At 47.0% G+C, this 20,133-nt stretch overlaps 1 protein-coding gene across 1 annotated transcript in view; it reads right to left on the reverse strand.

The window, feature by feature from the left end:
- LOC138516801 (uncharacterized) overlaps positions 1-20,133 on the reverse strand; it is a 98,639-nt gene that overhangs the window by 33,688 nt on the left and 44,818 nt on the right. Inside the window, exon 5 of the mRNA XM_069632209.1 lies at positions 15,190-15,402. Within this exon, the coding sequence (XP_069488310.1) occupies positions 15,190-15,402 (213 nt within the window). The remainder of the gene's footprint in view (positions 1-15,189; positions 15,403-20,133) is intronic.

Raw genomic sequence — 20,133 nt, forward strand, 5'->3', positions numbered from 1 at the left:
GTAGTCTGCGCAGACCGGGGGTGGGTTTACTATCTGAGCTAGAACATCCTTAAGCTCTCCGCGCAGGCCTCGATGAAACAATGTGATCTTTTTGCTTTCTGGCCATCCAGTTTCCACAACCAGTCTGTTAAAGGTGGCTATGTAGGACAGAAGATCCTGATTACCTTGTCGTAAGGATAGCAGTTCGTTATCAAGGGCCTGTCCTTGAGAGTGTCGAGCGAACAATCTTTCCATGCTGGCCTGGAAGCCCTGAAAATTCTGGAGAATGGGATCATCCTGATTTACCAATGGAATAGACCAGTCGGCAGCACTGCCACTGAGGTAAGATAGTATAAAGGCTACCTTGGTCTGGTCATTAGGGAAGGCTCCGGGTCTGCATAGAAAGTGTAAATGACATTGGTTCATAAAGATGGCATATTTCTTGGGATCCCCCGCAAAACGTTCAGGCGGGGCCAAAGGCATGTGTCCAGGTAGATTAATTTGTACCGGGTTACTCAAACCCATTGATGTGGAAATGTCTCCGGAATTAGATAAAGGAGTGTGCCCTGCCTGGGCCTGTAATAACCTTTTGGCTAGGTCATCTGTTCTTTCCTTTGATAAAATCAGTCCTCTTTTGAGAGCGTTAGTCTCCTGGCGGGCTGAGTGCACCTCTGCCCGTAATTCCCCCAAAAGCTGGGCCAGCTGGTCAGTCTCGGAAGTCTCCATAGCGCCCGGGTGGGAAATTGTGGGTAGGCTTCGCATTCTGTAACGCTCACCTGATTCCCACGGAGGCGCAGGTCTGGCTTTGAGCGCTGATGCTTCTTCAATGGTGAAGCGCAGGACTCTGAAGATGGACAGGATGGGCCCTCTACTCTGGCTTCTCCGGCTTGCAGGAATATTCCCCTGTGCGTGAAAAGGGAGTATTACCTACTGACTGAGTTATGCTCAAGCCTCCCACTCTCTTCCAACCCTCCACGATACCCTTCCACGATTCCCCGTGAAGTCTCACCTTAGGGTCAGGTAGGATGAGCTCTCCATCCTGCTTCTGATGCAGGGGTGCGTTGAAACCCAGTTACTTCACTGGATTGAGAATTGATGGGAGTTCAGGTAAGCTTGACTATTCAGGTAAGGCTCTGTAAAAGTTCTGTTGCAAGTTCAAAAGTCCAAGCTTAATAATAATGTTCATTGTCTTTTTGCAGCAAGCGCTAATGCTTATGTCTTTTTTCCCCGTAGGGGCCGGGGTTCGGAATGCCGGAGATATGGCACCGACCCGAAGTGAAACGTGCAGTTCCAGTTCCAGTAAATGGCAGGTTAGTTCTGGATGAGCGCTCGGGAACCGACTTTGCATACGCTCATTCAATGTCTTTGTCTTTTTTCCCCATAGGGGCCGGGGTCTGGAAAATGCCTGGAAGCGGCAAAACCCAAAATGAAATGGGAAAGACCCAACAGGTAAGTCTTATTCCCTTCCTTCTCTCACCTCTTATTCTTGTATTTTTCTCTAGGCTCTGGGAAGTGGCTGTGTATCCAGATGATCGCTGCTGAAGATGGAGGAACCCAGGAAAGGTGAGTGAAATGCAGTGTTGCAGCGATCGTAAGGAAATGCTTTTAAAAATAATGTCTTCCCTTTCAGGATCTCGGTGATGTCTCCGTGGTGCAGATTTAGCTGGTAAGGTCTCTTGTCTCCCTTTGCAGGTGACCCAGGATGCTGACAGGCGTGGCTGAAGTCCAGATGCAGGAGCTGACACGGTGAGCGTCCAGCTGCGAGGAGCAGAACAACGCGAAGCGTGAGTTGCTGATCGGGTGTGGTTTAAATAGCTTTGGTAGAAGTCCCAAGTGTGTATCCTTCCTCCGATCAGGTATGTATCCTTCCCCGACCACACCCGGGTGGAAAGTAGTCCCACAGGTAAAGTAGTTCCATTCAGGCCTCAAGAGTGCCTGGATGTGGCAGCATGGTCTGCATCAGGTAAGTGCACATTAAAACACTTGAACACATGTCTAGCTTTATGAGCCTGGCGCCTACGGCGCCAGGACAGAGGTCCAACATGAGCCTGGCGCCTAAGGCGCCAGGACTGCGTCCAAAGGGCCCTAGCTTGGGCCCTTGGCACTCCCCTGGGGGAAATGATGCCTGCCTCTGGGGTCGCTGGATCGGACCTGGCTCCTTGGAGGTAGGCATCATGACATGTACTGCCATTCTAACACCGATGTTGCCATGCTGTGAAGCATCACTTCAGTGGTGCTATAGGTGTGTGGTTCAGTGCTATGACTAGGGGTGATCCCTTTTCATGCATTCAAGGGAACATTGCTGTATTGATGTTGTGCTGCGCTAATTCTGTATTACTATTTTGAAGCCATGTTGCTGATTTGTGTAATATGTGGTGTGGCATGATGTGCAATGTGGATGTGAATGGATGTGTCATATCTGGCAACCTGGATTGTTCTCAATGTTGTGAAGCTTCAAATTACATGTGGGTTTTTCTAAAGTACATTGTGGCCTTCCCTGATGGACATTGGCGTACATCTGTATGTCCATTTCTCCTACGGATGACAGTCAACACCCAGTTGGAATATGTATCTCTCCCCCCACCCAATCACAACCAGTTGGAGTATGTATCTCTCCCCCCCACAATCACACCCAGTTGGAGTATGTATCTCTCCTCCCCCCCAATCACAACCAGTTGGAGTATGTATCTCTCCCCCCCAATCACAACCAGTTGGAGTATGTATCTCCCCCCCAATCACACCCAGTTGGAGTATGTATCGCTCCCCCCCCATCACAGCCAGTTGGAGTATGTATCTGCCCCCCCAATCACAACCAGTTGGAGTATGTATATCTCCCCTCCCAATCACAACCAGTTGGAGTATGTATCTCTCCCCCCTAATCATAACCAGTTGGAGTATGTATCTCCCCCCCCCACAATCACACTGCCATGTGCTTGCCCTGCTACTCACCAAGTAGCCACGAACGTTGTCCGGCTTGTCGCTCCATGTAGCGTGGTATCGTTGAGTTCCGCAGGACCATTGAATCATGGGTTAATCCGGGATATCGGGCACAACAATGTGTAATTATCTTGTTTGCGTCACATACCATTTGGACATTGATAGAGTGGAATTGCTTTCTGTTTCGGTAGACTACTTCATTGTGATGTGGGACCACCAATTCCACATGGGTACAGTCGATGGCCCCGATGCAACTTGGGATGCCTGCCAGTGAATAGAAGCCAACTTTGGTGTTTGAGATCTCCTGGGCAGTCCGTGGCAGGGATATGTGTTCACGTGCGTGCTTCAGGAGGGCATTGAGAACCTGGTTCAGCGTGCGTGAGAATACTGGTTGTGAGATTCCATGCATCTGCCCTACTGTATGCTGGTAGGTGCCTGTGGCCAGGAAGTGGAGCATAGTCACCACCTTCAGTAGAGGGGGGATGGCAGTTCTGATGTCTATGAGACTCACAATGTCGTCATGTATCATGTCCACGATGCTGGTGATGGTATCCCGGTGCAGACGGTACAGGGTGTGTATCTGCTCAGGGGTTAGGTTAAATGGACAGGGTCTGATCCTGGGGATTGGTGGCTGCCTCTGTGGTATTACTAGGTGCCCTGGTGGTGCTTGCTGCGCCTGTCTTGCCCTCCTCCTCCTCCTCCTCCTGCGTCTCCTCTGTGCTGCCTGTTGTTGTTGCTGCTGCACTGCAATCATGTCCTCCAGCCCATGTAATGCTGCTAGTATTGGAACCATCTTGGTGTGGGAAGGGGTGTGTGAAGGGGTGTGGTGTGCTCCTTTTGTGCTGCCACAGTCTCCATTGCCGCCACCTGTGCTGATTGTGTCTAACTGTGGCAGGTGGGAACAATGCTCAGTTCTCTTAACAGGTGGTTCGCAATGCCGGTATTAGCGCCTTGCCGGTAAGGGGTTTTGGGGCTTTACCATGCCGCTATTAGCATGTCCGCATGGCTTGTGATGGTGTGCTATTAGCGCCATGCCACAATTTACGGGGTGAAGGTTTGCGCGCCCGCGGACTAGCCACTATTAGCAGCACTATTGACCACCCCCCACTTCTCTTCCTTTCCTCTCTTCTCCCCTGATGAGGTCGCTAGACAAGTCCGATCTATGAAAGTCTCGTCAAAACAAGTTCATCCCTGTTCCTCTAAAACATAAAGGACCACATTGACACCCTCGCTCCGGCCCTTGCTGATTTATGCAACCATTCCTTTGCTTCAGGATCCTTCATCTCCCCTCTGAAACATTCCCTTGTGCATCCTCTTCTCAAAAAACCCACAGCTGATCCTTCCTGTCCGGCTAACTATCGCCCAATCTCCATTACTCCCTTTCTGGGCAAACTCCTGGAAAATCTGGCCATCTCTCAGCTTAACCTTCATTCTGATTCCGTTGGCTGTCACCATGACCACTTGTCTGGTTTCAGAGCAGCCAGAAGCACGGAAACTGCTCTCCTAAACATCCATGAAGATCTGCTCTCCAACCTTGACTCTAACATTTCATCTGTCCTCATCCTACTCCATCTCTCTTCTGCCTTCGGCACAGTCAACCATACCATCCTGCTCAACCGTCTCCAGGAGAACCTGGGTATCACTGATCAGGCTCTGGCCTGACTTCCTCTCTGATCGACCCTCCCAGATTCAACTGGGGTCCGTCCTATCCTCTATCTTCCTCTCTACCTGTGGTGTTCCCCAGGGGTCTATCCTCTCGCCATGGCTTTTCAACCAATACCTGGCAACTCTAGCCCAGTGCATTGCCAATCCATGCTCAAATTTCCAGTGCTACGCTGATGACACTCAACTCATTTTCAGGCCGCCCTCGGCCACCTCCTCTCCCTCCCTCATTGCTGATTGCCTAACTGCCATTCAAGATTGGTATGCTGCCAATGATCTTTGTCTGAAGGTCAGCAAGACAGAGATCCTCTTTATCGGCAACCCTTCTGAATCCTATCCCCTCTCTCTCTGGCTGGCCTCGCTTGGCCCTCCTCCTATCCCCACCTATGAGGCTAAGAACCTCAGGGTCATCTTTGACTCCACACTTTCCTTCTCCGCCCACATCTATGAGGTCTCTAAAAAGTCAAACTTCCTATTGCACCTCCTCAGAGGCACTCTTCCTTTCCTCTTCTTCCCCCAGTAGCTCACTGTCTCCCAAGATCTAGTTCTCTCTAGGTTGGACTATTGAAACAGCCTCTTTATAAATCTACTTGCCTCTATTCTTCGCCCTCAGCAACTAATCCAGAACAGGACTGCAAGACATGTCATTGGCCTCAAGCCCTGGGATCGTATATCTCCAGCTCTGAAATCTCTCCATTAGCTCCCAGTGGATGCAAGGATTACATTTAAAAACCTCTACATTGTCCACAAGGCTTTCTGGGGTCTGGGTCCAAAATACCTTCAGCTATCCCTCAGCAAATACCTCCCCTCTCGAGCTTTCACTTCACTACCTCTAACTCCATCAGGGTCAGTCGTTTCTCAAAGAAATGAGTTGGGGGGTAGATCGCTGTCTTTGGCCGGGGACTCCCTCTGGAACAGCCTCCTTGCCACGCTAAAACTTGAGGAGAACCATCTCCGGTTCCAGAAGCACCTCAGAACCTTCCTCTTTGCATCTGCCTTTGCTCCCCCTCTCCCTTGCTGATCTGCTCTCTCTTGGCAATGTGCATCTGGCCACCCTCCACCCCCTTGGCCCAGTAACCTGCTCACCCTGTCACTCTTCTGCACTGCCTCCCGGCCACCCCTTGCATTGGGGACTGCATCTGTACCAATACAGTCCCCATCCCCCCATGTTCTTATTTTTATGTACTTATCAGACTTACCCAGTTCTGCTGCAGTAAACACAGCACTTGCCACTTACTGGCTGCACTACCCCTGTTTTTTGCTCCATTTATATTTTATTTGTTTATCCTCTGCTCTGCACTTTCCACTCTCCCCCTTCCACGCACTTTTCCCCTTTCCCTTTCCTATGCACTTGCACAATCTCAATGTCACTGGGCCTAGTAAAATCATTGTTTTGTTCTCCCCTGTTCCCCTCCCTTGCCTTGTTGTGCTCTGAAACACTTGTGTATGAGGGCGATACAAATAAAATATCATATCATATCATATCAGGTAGTTTGGTAAAAGGATAACTGTTTTAATATCAATTTTCAGAAGGCTTGGAGTAAGGGTTGGGAATCAGCGGTCCCCTGCGCACTGTTATAGTCCAGGAATGTGATATTGCCTGCCGCCTGGCACACGGTTTGTCAGAACCAACTCCAAGGTTCTCAGAAGTTTGTGTACTGGGAGGGTTGACAGACCTTGTTAGCAATGGGCGCTGGCAGTTTGTGGATGTCTACTTCCTGTGCGTTTATCTGAACATTAATTGAGCGTGCTTGGTTGAGGAATGTATGCACATCAGTCAAAACATTTTTGTTTAAGTACATGTTTATTATGTACTGAGTAACACGTGACAATAGCTGGCAAAGGTAGCTTTATGGGTGAAACACAGAGCCGATGCGCATTTCGACCGAAGTCTTTATCAAAGCAGACATAGGTTAGGTGATATGGATGCTGGAAGCAAGATCTGGTGGTCTGAGAGCCGCCTGTTTAAAAGTCCTTGCTCTAAGCTGAGTAGTTTATCGAGGAGAAGTTCTCTGTGGCTCCATCCGTCGGTAATCCAGGAAGTGTGTGCATATGTTTTAATATCAATTTTCTAAAACAGGGAGCATAACGAACATAAACAGACTCGTTCGATCCTCTTACTCAAAGCATTTAATAAAAAACTGACTCATACAGAAAGTTTGTCATCAATAACGGTAACCTGCGTACCACTAACGTCATCCTACATGGGAAACTACAAAAACCTACTAAGGAAGATGATAGGTTTTCAGTGAATCATCCAGGTATATGATCTATATTAGTATGGGACAATGGGTGAATGTAATTGGCTACTCAACATCAGGTGGGGCAACTAAGGCCTCCCCTAAAAATGACCACTATGAACGTCACTAAATGTATGACATCCCACTGGTTACACAAACTATAGGACCCTTAATTAAGCGGTCCTCTACAATTGGTTGGCTTCTTACCTCCGTCAACACTTTTCCATCTACGTCTAGCAGCATGCAGTCTGGCTGTCCAGGTGCTGGTGAGCTTGCCTTAACCATTGCTTCCCACCAATTAGCATACTGATCATCATCACTTCAGTGGTCTACTGTCAAATAGGCTTTGAAGCTCGGCCTTGAGAGTGTTCTTAGCTCAGAGAAATTCAGGGAGTGAAGGCACGGTCTGCCCTCATGCGTAGGTGTGACCGTCTCGCTCATCCAACTTCATCCTTCCATGTGACTTGAGACCATGAAATCGAGCCTTTCGTGCTTTTAAAATACTATTTTCTAATAGACTTCTGACGTCTTTGTTATTTTTTTCATGCCTTCTCAACAGGAGTTCTGTTCTTTCACACGATTTGTATCTAAAGTCATTTTGCTCCGGTTTGATAAGAATATGGCTTCTTTGGCTCATCCAGCCTAGCCTTCTGAGATTCACTTTATTAATTCAAGTTGCTTTTTAACTGCGACGCACTGAAATGAGGCCTTCTTGTTAAGGTCCAGCACTGCTATAAAGCACAGTTGAAACATTAATTCTTCACTTGATCATCTTGCATATATGTATTTATTGGCGCTTGCCGCAATCTATTCACTATAAAGCAAGCCTCATGATTACTTTGTCTGTTTGCATTTCTTGCATCTGTACATGTGTAAAATAACTTGATATCTTCATCAGTTCTATGGCATACGTTTCTCCACCTTGATCCCAAGATGTCACTTATCCATGAAACTTTCTTGATGCCTTTTGGAATATCTTCATTCTCTTATATCTCTGCATCCTCTATATACGTCAACTTAACTCAGTGTGATGTCACCATTCGCCTTTACCGTTTATTTGCTCTGCTTCTTCAGGAATCTCCTTTAAATGCAGATATGGTTTCCTCAATGGGAATCTTGCTTCTAGGATTCGCTGAGGTATTGGTATCCCCAATGATACTGCACGGTTTTCATACTCTGACCTTTGTTGATTCAATTGTGCTGTGTATGTCACATACTTTGTTTTCCACCAAATAGGCAATATAGGCGAAGTGGCTGAGGTGGGGGTACTTGGTTCCTCCTCTACAATAGAGTTGGACTTCCTAAGTATAAGCTGCTTACGGGTTATCCGAGAATTGATCTGCTATTGCATCAAATGTTGGTAGATATGATTTGTTATGTTACCAGTATTTGTAAAGTGCAACATTCATCAAAAGAGGCATCTTAGCACTACTCAGTAAAACATTGGAAAAGACAAACTAAAACGATATGTTTATAGCAGCTGATGGAAAGAGAGATGATTAGCAGTAGCCCTAAGTGCACACGGAAGAAAATTCCACAAAAGAGCAGCTGCAACAGAGAAAGAACGTCAATCAATCCAGCTAAATTTAACCTAGGAATGGGAACAAGGCAGGCGTCCGCCGATTACAGTGATTGCCCAGGAACATATGGAAGAAATTTCATCTGGAGGTACTCAGCACTGCACCCATAGAAGGCACGATGCACTAAGCATAATGCATTAAATTAAATGTGCTGGGCTATATGAAGCCAAAGTAGTTTCTGCAGCACATGCAAGATATGGCATAGAAGTAGCCACTTGTGCTGATGAACTTTGAATAACTTGTAGATATCAAAATAAGTAGGCATGCTGGGTCAGAAACAAAGAATTGTACTAATTAATAGAAGATGTAACCAAAGCCCAGACCACCAGGGCGCGGTTTGCACTGGGATAAAAAGAAAGGCCCTGCAGAGCATTTGTAAGAGAAAATAGCCCTGCTGACACACTGCACCAGTGTGGTCCACCACAAGCACTTCAGTTCTGTTGCCATTCAACTTGAGCTAATGGTTACTCATACATTCCGCCACGTCCTCCAGACATCTCAGAGGAGGGCGAGCCAGGTCCAACTCCGGCCTGCCCAAGCCCCACTTTGTGCTCTTGTCTCACCACCCTCTCGGGCCAGTGCCTGCACCATGCTCGGGCCATCCACGAGCCCCATCGGGTGCTCGCAGACTCCTTCAAATAAAAAAATTCAAAAGACACGCTCACGTCTGCCAGTATTTTGTCTGTTTCATCTATCATACCACACACTCCATTTACTTTTTTGGTTTCATTTAGAACTCCACATGCCTTTTTTGCTGGACAGATGTCACCCCCTCATCTCTCACTCTCTATCTTCTGCCTGCTCTTGCCTGGTCCACTTCTAACCACTTTCTTGCAATTCTGCTGCTTTCCTGTGCTTTTTCTCCCCATGTTTTCTCTTCAATTCACTCCCATTTCTTTTGCTTTTTTTGTGTCACATTTTCACCCGCTCTCTTTCTTTCCCTCACATTCCCGGTCACCTTGCTTCTCTCTTGTTCTTTGCTTTTGCTTTTCTCAAACCTCATCCTGTCAGTCTCATCTCCTCCCCTTTCTCTCACTAACCCTCTTGTCTCCTCCCGTTCTCACTTTGCTTTCTTTTCTTTGAGTCCTGTTATCAGCCCCTTTTTGCCAACTCCTGATCCATCCTTCTGCCCTGACCCAAGCACCCCAACACAGCTGTGGGGGACTAATAGCCACACCTTGACCCAGGCAGTCTAAGTCAAGGTGCTATATAGAATCTCAAAAATCAGCTAATGTGTAGGCTGTTGCTAAACAAAGCATGTGCTGGGTGTGGGAGGAGCCATGGGGAGCCATTGAAATATACTGGCCAAAACAGGCTTTAGCGGTCTGCAGCTGCCCCATTAGGATGTAAATTAAGTAAAAACATCAGTAGAGGACTGATTTGCATCTAAATCAGTGAGACTTCCACCTCCGCTCCACAGGTGGATGCCCGCTTCCCCGCCTCTAGAATCTGCCTTGGTTACTGGTCCCAGATGAGATGTGTCTCTGACCAGTTAAGGTTTAGAAAATGAATGGATGAAATCTGTCTTGAAATAAAAGGACTACAGTCCGCTGGCCAGAGGTGAAGAAGCTATTATGAATGAATGAAAAGGTTTGTGCTGTTTCAGAGAGGCATAGGAACAAATATTCCGGCCGCCTGACTGCCAGCATCATGAGGGTCTAGTTAAGGGGCGATATAAAGCAGAGTCACAGCACTGGGAAACAAGTGAGAAACAACTTTAGAAAAAGAGGCCCTTCATGCTTCGTGTTGAAACGTGTCTACTCAGCATCCTTCCAAATGCTAAAGTGAGTAGCTTTTGCTTTAATTAGGCATTTGTAGAGAAAGGTCTGTCTTTGATCTTGTCCTGTTCTGGATATACTGTTATGTATTTTCTACCTTGCTACAGCTGTCCTACAAGTTTATGCTTTGCACGTGTGCCTAGCATGCCTATTCAGGAAAGATATTTTTACAAGTCCAGCCCACGCTGTGTTGGAACATCATTGAGCTGACCTTTCTTGGCCCCCCCAAAAAAACTCCCCAGGAACAAGAGTACCAACAGCAACCCAATACACGTGTTTCAGCCTTGTTGGGCCTCATTAGTGAGGTGGAGCTGTGCCTCTCTCAGAAAACAGAACAGGTTATAATTCCATGTTCTTTCTGGAGAGGGGCGCCTGCTACCTTTTTTAAAAAAATGTTTTGCAAGGAACTTGTGGTTTGTCACCCTGAGTTACCTGGGACCCAGACGTGAACTCCCTGATCACTGTGCTCAGAGAGGCACAGCTCCACCTCATTGATGAGGCCCAACAAGGCTGAAACACATGTATGGAGTTGCTGTTGGTACTCTTGTTTAGAAGGGAATTGCCATAGCATTTCTGTGCTGGATTGCCCATGTGGGTGGGACAAAGTCTGATATGCAAATGGCGAAATTTCCATTCTGTGAAAGGTAGAGTGGCCAAAAAGAGATGGCTGTGAACTCTGAAAGTGTGAAAAAACCACAGAACAGTTCTTCATGTCATGTTCTTTCTGGAGACGGGCGCCTGCTACCTTTTTTGAAAAATGTCTTGCAAGGAACTTGGGGTTGGTCACCCTGAATTACCTGGGGGAACCCAGATGTAGACTACCTTCTCACTGTGCTCAGAGAGGCACAGCTCCACCTGACTGATGAGGCCCAACAAGAATGAAACACGTGTATGGGGTGCTGTTGGTACTCTTGTGCGGAAGGGAATTGCCATAGCTGCCCATGTAGGCAGGACAAAGATTGACATACAAATGGATATTTCCAATCTGTGAAAGGAACAGTGAGCAAAAGGCGATGGCTACGAACTCTCAAAGTGGGAAAAAAACACAGAACATGCTATCATGCCATGTTCTTTCTGGAGAGGGGCACCTGGTACTTTTTTTGAAAAATGGAATAGAGCTAATATTATCAATTCAGAAAAGCCACTGAGGAATATAATGGCCGGTGGGACCAGTTGTAAAACTGCTCGCGTAAAAGCATTGCATGTGCATTGCTTACAGTCGTGGTTCCCGGGACATAAATGATAAATAAAGGAGTCAGGGCGTGGGGTTAATGAACAGGGAATAGGTACAATGATAGATTTAAAATTAAATGTCACCATACATACAAAGAGGAGATTTAGAGAAATTTAGAGAAAGGATGCACAAATACAATTAAAACAAGTTAAAACAGATGGACTGGCAAATATATCTAAAAAAAGCGTGAATATTACACATGCTTCACACACCTTGATACTTGCTAATGCTGCACAGTCATGGCTTCCCCTACATGAATGCCGAATAAAGGAGTCAGGTGACCCGCAGAGCGAATGCATGGAGATAGTGAACAGAGAAGAGGTACTCCCGTCAGAAGGCTGAAGTAAATACACAAATAAATCCAAAACCAACAAAGAGGTTTAAAATGAAATGTCACTGTGCATACAAATAGGACATTTAGGTAAAGGGTGCACAAATACAATGAAAACAAGTAAAGAGAGTGGCAAATATAGCTAAAAATAGCATGAAAATCACAAGCCCTTCACACACCATGATACTTACTGTTGCATGTGAACCCCTCCTGGGAGCATGGGAGATCCCAGGATGTTGTAATGGGTCACGTGGCAGTAGCCATGTGACCAACATAATAAAAGAGGCGAGCCGCTTCCGGCTCGCCAGTCACTCCCATTCTGGCTCCAGCGTCGTTCCTGTTGCACCAGGCTGGTGCTGCGCTGTTGGTGCTGGGCCCACGGACGGGGCCCAGCTTAAGGACGGTGCCCCTGCCGGGCAACGCCGTCCCTATGGGTCCCCCAGCCATGTGAGGCGGGTTGGGGATGTGACCCCGGCCTGGGTGCCCCCAGAGCCGGGGCCGCGGTGGCCAGGTGGACCTGGCCACGTGTGCGGAGCTCCGGTGATCTGGAGCGGGGTGGGCAGAACCCCCACCCCTAAGTACGCGGCATGGGATCCGCCGAATTGTGCATACTGTCTGGTGCCACCCGACCCGAGCATGGGGCTGCCCGGTGGACCGGAGCAGCCCCCAACAATGGCGACGAGGAAGTCGGCCCTGCGTGCCCCGACGGTCGTGTGCAAGGGTGGGCCCATCACCAACTGGGCCTGCAATGAAGATGGGGACGGCGAGCTGCCCGCCCTGTCCCCGAGGGAGAGGGAATGTGTTGGCAGCTGCACCACCGTGTAGGAGGAAGAGGGGCCCTGCGCGCCCCAGCAAGAAATGGTGAGGCGGGCCCATCTCCAACTGGGCCGGCAAAGACGGAGGGTGGCAAGCTGCCCGCCCTGTCCCCCGCGGGAGACGGAACGGGTCGGCGGCTGTGCCACATGAATGAAGAGATGTGGCCCCGGGAAGGGGACGGCTGCCCTCCCCGTGTGAAGGAGGATGAGCGGCGTCAGCCGCCGCGGTGAGGGAGTGCTGGGGCCGTGCACCGGCTGAGTTGGCCTCCATGGAGAGTGGATCTGCGGCCCTTTCCCCCAAAGGTGAGGGAACATGCTAGTGGCTGTGCTGCAGCGCGGACGTGCTGTCCCTCCCCCACCATAAGGCGGCGGTGACCTGCAACGAAGGGGCGGGTTGCCTGCCCCTCCCCCACCCGCAATATGCGCAGAGCTCACGGTGGCCGTGCTGGCCTCGGTGGGTGCCAGCCCCACGGAGACAGGGAATGTCGCCAGAAAAGGGGAGGCCGCCAAACAGCTGACACGGCCCCCATGGGAGGCGGGCCCAACACCAACTGGGCCTGTGAAAAAAAAAGAAAAGAAGAGTGTGAGGTGAGCTGCCTGCCCCTCTCCTGCCCGGTGGGCCCAGGCAATATGAACAGCCCAGGTTGCGGCCCGCGATGGGGAGGAGAGCAGGAGAGGTGTGCCCCTCCCAGAGGACATGAAGTGGCTGGGGCCGCAATGGAGGGGCGAGCGGTCCACCCACACCCGAAAGTCAAGGGGCACAAAGTCATACTGCCTCACAGGAAGGCTGCAGCAATGAGGAGAAGCTGCCCCCCCCCTACTGTCTGGAGCCGCACGCGGTGGTCTCTGCCCTGCAACAATGAAGAGCGGCACACATCGCCGCATGGGAAAACGGATGCGGGCCCAACTCCAACTGGGCCCGCAAATGAAATAAGACCGGTGCCACCTCCCTGCCCCCGCTGTGAGGAGGAAGATGCGCCTCTGCCGCAACAAAGAAGTGAGCCGCCGGCCCCTCCCCCACCCCGGGCAAAGAGCAGCGAGGTGGCTGCAGTGAAACAACTGGGCCCACGGCGGGGAATGGAAAAGCTGTAATGCTGGCCAAACATAACGCCAGCAACCCCCATGTGAAGGGGGAGGTGCGAAAGGTGGCCTGTTTGTCCGTCATTGGTGCCCTGCTGCGGGCTTGCCCCCTGACTCTGGACTTGGCCGATGTGGCCCTTGGGTTTCCCCAGGTGCAGCTTTGCCGGCCCTGAATTGTGAACTGAACTGTCCTGAATAGCTGCCCATGGATGATGTCGGAGTGGTCTCCTGCAGACCCGCAGTTGCTTAATGTGTACTCAGTAGCCACCCCCATGAAGACTGGGATCCTGCAGACCCTGGATTTGCTTAAAATGGCCCATTCAAGTGGCGATGGGAAGCTGTGATCCTGCATAGTGTGGCCATGCTTTAAATGGTGCCAGGGGGGATCAACAATGGCGGCATTCAGCAATAGTGAAACCACTCACCCAGGTTAATAAAGGGTGCATTAGTAGAGTGGTTGTAGGAGTAGTAGTGGGTAATTAGCGGTGTGTGTTTTGTTTTGTTGTTTATTAAAAAAAGGAGTGGTGTTGCATGTGAACCCCTCCTGGGAGCATGGGAGCTCCCAGGATGTTGTAATGGGTCACGTGGCAGTAGCCACGCGACCAACATATAAAAAGAGGCGAGCCGCTTCCGGCTCGCCAGTCACACCCATTCTGGCTCCAGCGTCGTTCCTGTTGCACCAGGCTGGTGCTGCACTGTTGGTTCTGGGCCCACGGACGGGGCCCAGCTTAAGGACGGTGCCCCTGCCGGGCAACGCCGTCCCTGTGGGTCCCCCAGCCATGTGAGGCGGGTTGGGGATGCGTCCTCGGCCTGGGTGCCCCCAGAGCCGGGGCCGCGGTGGCCAGGTGGACCTGGCCACGTGTGCGGAGCTCCGGTGATCTGGAGCGGGGTGGGCAGAACCCCCACCCCTGAGTACGCGGCATGGGAGCCGCCGAAGTGTGCATACTGTCGGGTGCCACCCGACCCGAGCATGGGGCTGCCCGGTGGACCGGAGCAGCCCCCAACACTTACTAATACAATTTGCTAACCTTAAGCTACTCTGACTGCTTACCTGTGTTCCATCTACGGTCTACTATTGAAAACCAAGTAATGAATGCAAATATCTTACTGTGTATATATGTGTGAACCATTACCTACCTAATGCCAAGTATTATTTTTAGTATTGATTTAGTGTATATGATAAATACCCATAGTTGTATATAACTACAGTGTGCAAGTGTTTCCTTGACTGCAAGTGTGCCCTGATGTTGTTTTATTTACCTGAAGCCCATCTGTACAAAATCTACTGTTTACAATGCATAATGCAATCACTAATCCTAAACCTGGTATAACAAAATGCAAATGTTTTTTTGTGATTTTTGTACATGAATAAATAAATATGGTAGAAGAACTTGTGTAGAGGTTTTTGTCAATAAGAACAACAAAATCACTGTCTCTGTGGCATTTAAGCTGTTATAGAAAAAATTACATCTAACAAACATAACTACAGAAAAATTAAATGTTAAGAAACTAGGAATCGTTATTGTACGTGGAAGGCAATGAAATATACTCACGTTTTATCGTAAGTGTGGTACCGCCTCCGAAAATGAGCGGTTTAACAACACGACAGTCGTAAAATGCATGATCTTCTGCTAGGACTCCGGTGAAGGTGAGAGTGGAGTCATAGTTAGATCCCCTATTCATGTTGCACTTTATTATTAGCCCTTTTCCAAGAGTCGCAGATAAGGAATCCAGAGTCTGAGTCGCAACAATCTCTCTACTGTGTCCTGGAGAGGTAAAGCATTCTGGATTAAGTTAAAAAAGAATATGCACGCAATAGACAACACAGTCCTCTTTTCTATTTAAACCAGAATTTCCTGAACGCGTCTGAAGAAGGGCAGCCAACACACAGGCAACCACAGTGACGAGAGCCATCTTTTCTCTGACGACTATTTGTAGCTCAGAACAACAGGAAAGACAACACTGATGAGTAAATATGCAAAGCAGCAGGTGCATGGGCATGTACATAGTGTTAAGAGGAGGAAGGTTACAGTGATTCCGTCTTGTGTGCCGGCAGGCTGTCTGTCAATGCATGGACAGATCAGGGCATACAGCACGAGAGGTGGTAAACCTCTTGTGAGGATGTTGTATCGGGGAATGAAACAGTATGCAATAGGTGGATCGGAGGCTGCAGAATATTTACCTATCAGAGAAAATAATTATACTTTCGCTTTTGTGAAAAAACATCTTTTTTTACACACTTTAATACAACGGAGAAGGAGGGATAGAACACACAATAGGAACATGTCAGTATGAGGTGTTGTGCATAGAACAGTGCAGCACCAGATGTCACACTATACAGTGGGTTGAGATACTTATGTTAGATTGCTCACAGGGAGAATAACACTCATATTGTGGACGAAGTAGCAACACTTGGATTAGTAGACAATTAAACCAATAAGCCATCTGCCCCTTTTTCATTTTTAGAAGCAGTGCATTATGCTTCTAAAAGCGGCACCCTCCATCTACTGATAGCTTTACAGTGTTTAAAGGATGGCCGTCCTGTGGCATCATATGCAGAGTTGTGCATTCTCTGTGTTCCTACAACACATATCCAAAGAGGTGCAATGATGTATTATGATGTATTAAGCTTGTGCTCAGAATCTTGCAAATGAAATATGCTACAACTGTTGTAAAGTTCTTCCCATCCTTAACTCCCATTTAAGCCTGCTATGGAGACTGAGCATTCATTAACAGTGCAGATTATTCATATTTCTTGGACATAAGGACAACAGCTTTCACTCAAAAAATGGGTTATTGTTCTGCACAGCCAATGTTTCACTATATAAGGAAACTATACTAAACAAGCAATGGCAAAGTCAATAGTTTTAGCTGATGTATAGACATTAGTTTTATTTATGTCACTCTGTTTTTTTTTTGTAAGCAGTGAACTCCAAAATAGGTTATTGGAAGATTCATATGTGTATTAATTTACAAAAAGAAATAATTAAAATGATCTCCCCAAATATATTGTTCAAACATAAAAATATACATTAGAGACTGTGGGGTGAAAATACAGCCCCAGAATGATGGAGATGGAGAGGCCATGCTAGGCGCTGTTGTGAGTGAAGCTGGCTAATGTGGAGTTCCATTGAAATAAAAAAGCCAGTACAAAACAGTGATTTTCGACATAAGACCTAGTGAAATGGAAAGAAATGGGCCTAGCCAGCTCCACTGAAATGGACCGGTGCGCAAATGAAAGGGGATCTACCTGAGAGCTTAAAACTGTAGGATGTGGTGCTGCAGATGCTGACTTCCTGTAAACTGGGAAAAGGCACCTTTGGACAGATTCAGAACTGCAGCAGTTTACATGGGAAAATATTCATGAAAAGGATAGGCATGTGAAAAATGCCAAGATGGAATTGTGCCTTACATGTAAAAAGTGGCATATTTTGGAGAACACTTATTGTTTACAAATAAACTACATTCAAATGGAAAAGGCCTATTTGTTGGATCTTTCTATGTAACTGTTGCCTATGTGTGAATAATACCTAAAGTGAATTCATATCTGTCCAAACCGTCTGTCACGAAAGATTGTAATTCAAACAACATGCCCCGATATAATGCTAAAATGTTACATGTAAGCACGCCTTGTCGATTTAAAGCTGTATTTTCAGAGATGTCAATGCAGCTGGTGTCTTTCCCACTGAACTGAAAAGGCCTGTGCCCATGAAACTTTGACGTCAAGACCTGTGGGCTAGGTCCACCAGGAAAAACAGGCCTGGTTCAGTTATACACACAAAGAATTACCTGAGCATTAGATCAAAATTGTGGGAGTTGCAGATAATGCAGCTAGCAGAATTGACCTTTCAGGCCAGATTCCCAAAAACTGTGCATTAGTCGCCAACAAAAATTACATTTTCAGAGCTAACTCGACCTCAAGAAATGGCTTCAGAGCCACTAATGATCAAATATTGTGTATAAAACAGATTTCTCATAGGCAGATTTTCGGGTCAGGTGACGATGGAGAAATGCAATTTAGGAATCGGTGGGGGGGCTATGTGAAACTGAAGGATCCATGTGATGCCTTGCCATACTATTAATATTGGGATACCTTTTATTTAATAAAAATAGAATGGTATGTCCCAGTGCATCCCAGACTCATGGTAAAGGGGAGAAAAACCTGTTGGTACCATGTAAATATGAATCCTGTGTGATATATACAATTTAAGTTATGAAGACAATTATGATTCCGGCCTTCCCATAATTCTGAGGGAATAGAACGTTGGTGTGAAGATACGTAATGGTAGTAAGGTTTGAATCAGGAAGGGGCAGATTTGTGACTATTTTGGCTCAGGAGTAAATCTATAAAAACAGCAGCTACTCCCAGGAAGGGCATGCCGAGAGATGATTAGTATTTTTAATATAGAACTCAAAAACATATATGTGCTTGCAGTTATCTGAAAAAGTCGGGTAACCGCCATGTTGTTAGATTTTAAGGACACTGAAAAAGTTAAACCCACTTGTCATTTTGGGATGATGAATCTTTCTCCTCACTCAGCCTCCATCATTCACACCCCCTAACTCCTGTCCAATTAGCAGGCAGTGGGTGTATTGGGAGGAGGCAGAGGGAGAGAGCTGGCCAATACGTAGCATGGGAATTATGATAATTGAGTGTCACAAGCCCTATACATGATCAGTTTTCAATCTGAGAAGGCCTGGCTGAACTTTCTTTGACTGTTTGACTCTTGGGACCTTTCTTTGGACTTTTTCATTTTATTTGTGTTTTTTAAAGTGTCTAAAGCCAAAGCGCTGAACATTTAAAATAGAATACGGTACAATAAAAATGGATAAGCAATCAAACAATCAAATCCAGATAACAATCAGTCAGGGATGTTGAAGTAGGTAAGTTTTTAAAGAGGCACGAAAAAGAGAGTAGATAGTAATAGAATTAAGAGAAAGTGGGCGAGCTTTCCAGTTGAGAGGAGCAAGATGCTCAAGTTATCTGAAACAAGACTGGGCATATAGGGGATGAGGAACCACAAGTCTAAAGATAGAAGAAGACCAGAGCTAACAAGAGGGAATATAGAAGGATAAGAGCACAGCAAAGGTAGCTAGGAACAAGTCCACAGAGGGATTTGAAAATGAGACAAAGGAAGTGAAATTTAATTTGAGAGTGGAAAGGCATCAATCCAAGTGTGGCGAGAGAAGAGGAAATAGAATTTCAATAGTTAAGAAGACAGAGTAGACGGATAGAAGAGTTAAACACTGATTTTAGAGGGGTAAGACGGAAGCTTGGAAGACCGAATGGAGTAGTGGAATAGTTTATGAGTCAGGAAAAGTTCAGTGAGGAAATTAAGAGTTTAGATGCTTGGAAGGTGAGGAAGGGACACGCTTTGTGGATATTGTGAAGATGGAAATGACAGTAACACGAGGTGAGAGAAATATGATGAGAAAAAGAAAGATTTGAGTCAAAGAGGAGACCAAGATTACGAGCTGTAGTAGAAATTGGGAAGTTAGAGGGTGGAAAGAATATGAACGGAGGTGGAAGACGAGGTGGAAGAGTGTTTGCAGGGAAGATCAGGACCTCCTTCTTCCCTGCATTAAGGGTGAGAAAATGAGAATACATCCAAGATTTGATAGCAGTGAGACAAGGTGTGATGAATATCCGGAGTGAAAGAAGAAAAGGATCGAAATAGTTGAGTATCATCCGTATAGAAATGATGTAAAAGAGAAAAAGAGGAGATAATAACAGTAAGCTTTGATGTGTATAATGAGAAAAGAAAGAGGCCTGGAACTGACCCTTGAGGTACCCCACAATCAAGGGGGAGAGACGTAGAGGTCTTACCCGCTCATGAGACAGAAAAAGCTCAATGAGTCAAATAGGAGTTAATCCAAGATGGAAAAGAAACCTTAAGACCAAAAGAAGAAAGCGACGCCAGAAGCAAAGAGTGATCCACAGTGTTGAATGCAGCAGATAAATCAAGAAGAATAAGAAAAGAGAAGTGTTTGGAATAACGAGCTGAGAGAAGGGAATTGTGCACAGAGATCAAGGCAGTTTCAGTAGAGTGGAGGGGATGAAAACCAGACTGAAATCGAGGAAGATGAGAAAGATCAGTGACAAATGACGAGATCTGAGGAATAAACAAGAGGCTCTAAGAGTTTAGAAAGATAGGGTAAAAGATAAATAGGACGGAAATTGGAGACAATCAAGGGATTAGCTGTAGGTTTTTTTTAAGATAGGAATAATAGATGCATGTTTAAAGGATGCAGGAAAAATGGACATAGAGAGACAGAGTTATTTCTTTATTTATTTTAATTCTTGATAGAACGCCAAATAGCCCACAGGCCACACGGCGCACATGAAACAAAAACAAGACAGACAGTGGGATATGAGTAAGAAAATCAAGATCCAAGAGCACAAAACTAAGGGACGTTGAAGAGGACGGTCTTCAGGTTTTTTTTAAAGTCAACCATAGGAGGGGACTTGAGGTGAAGTGCGATAGAATTCCACAGTG

The sequence above is a fragment of the Ambystoma mexicanum genome, chromosome 6q (genome assembly GCF_040938575.1).
Source record: "Ambystoma mexicanum isolate Mex_15411 chromosome 6q, UKY_AmexF1_1, whole genome shotgun sequence".
In the NCBI taxonomy this organism is placed as follows: Eukaryota; Metazoa; Chordata; class Amphibia; order Caudata; family Ambystomatidae; genus Ambystoma; species Ambystoma mexicanum.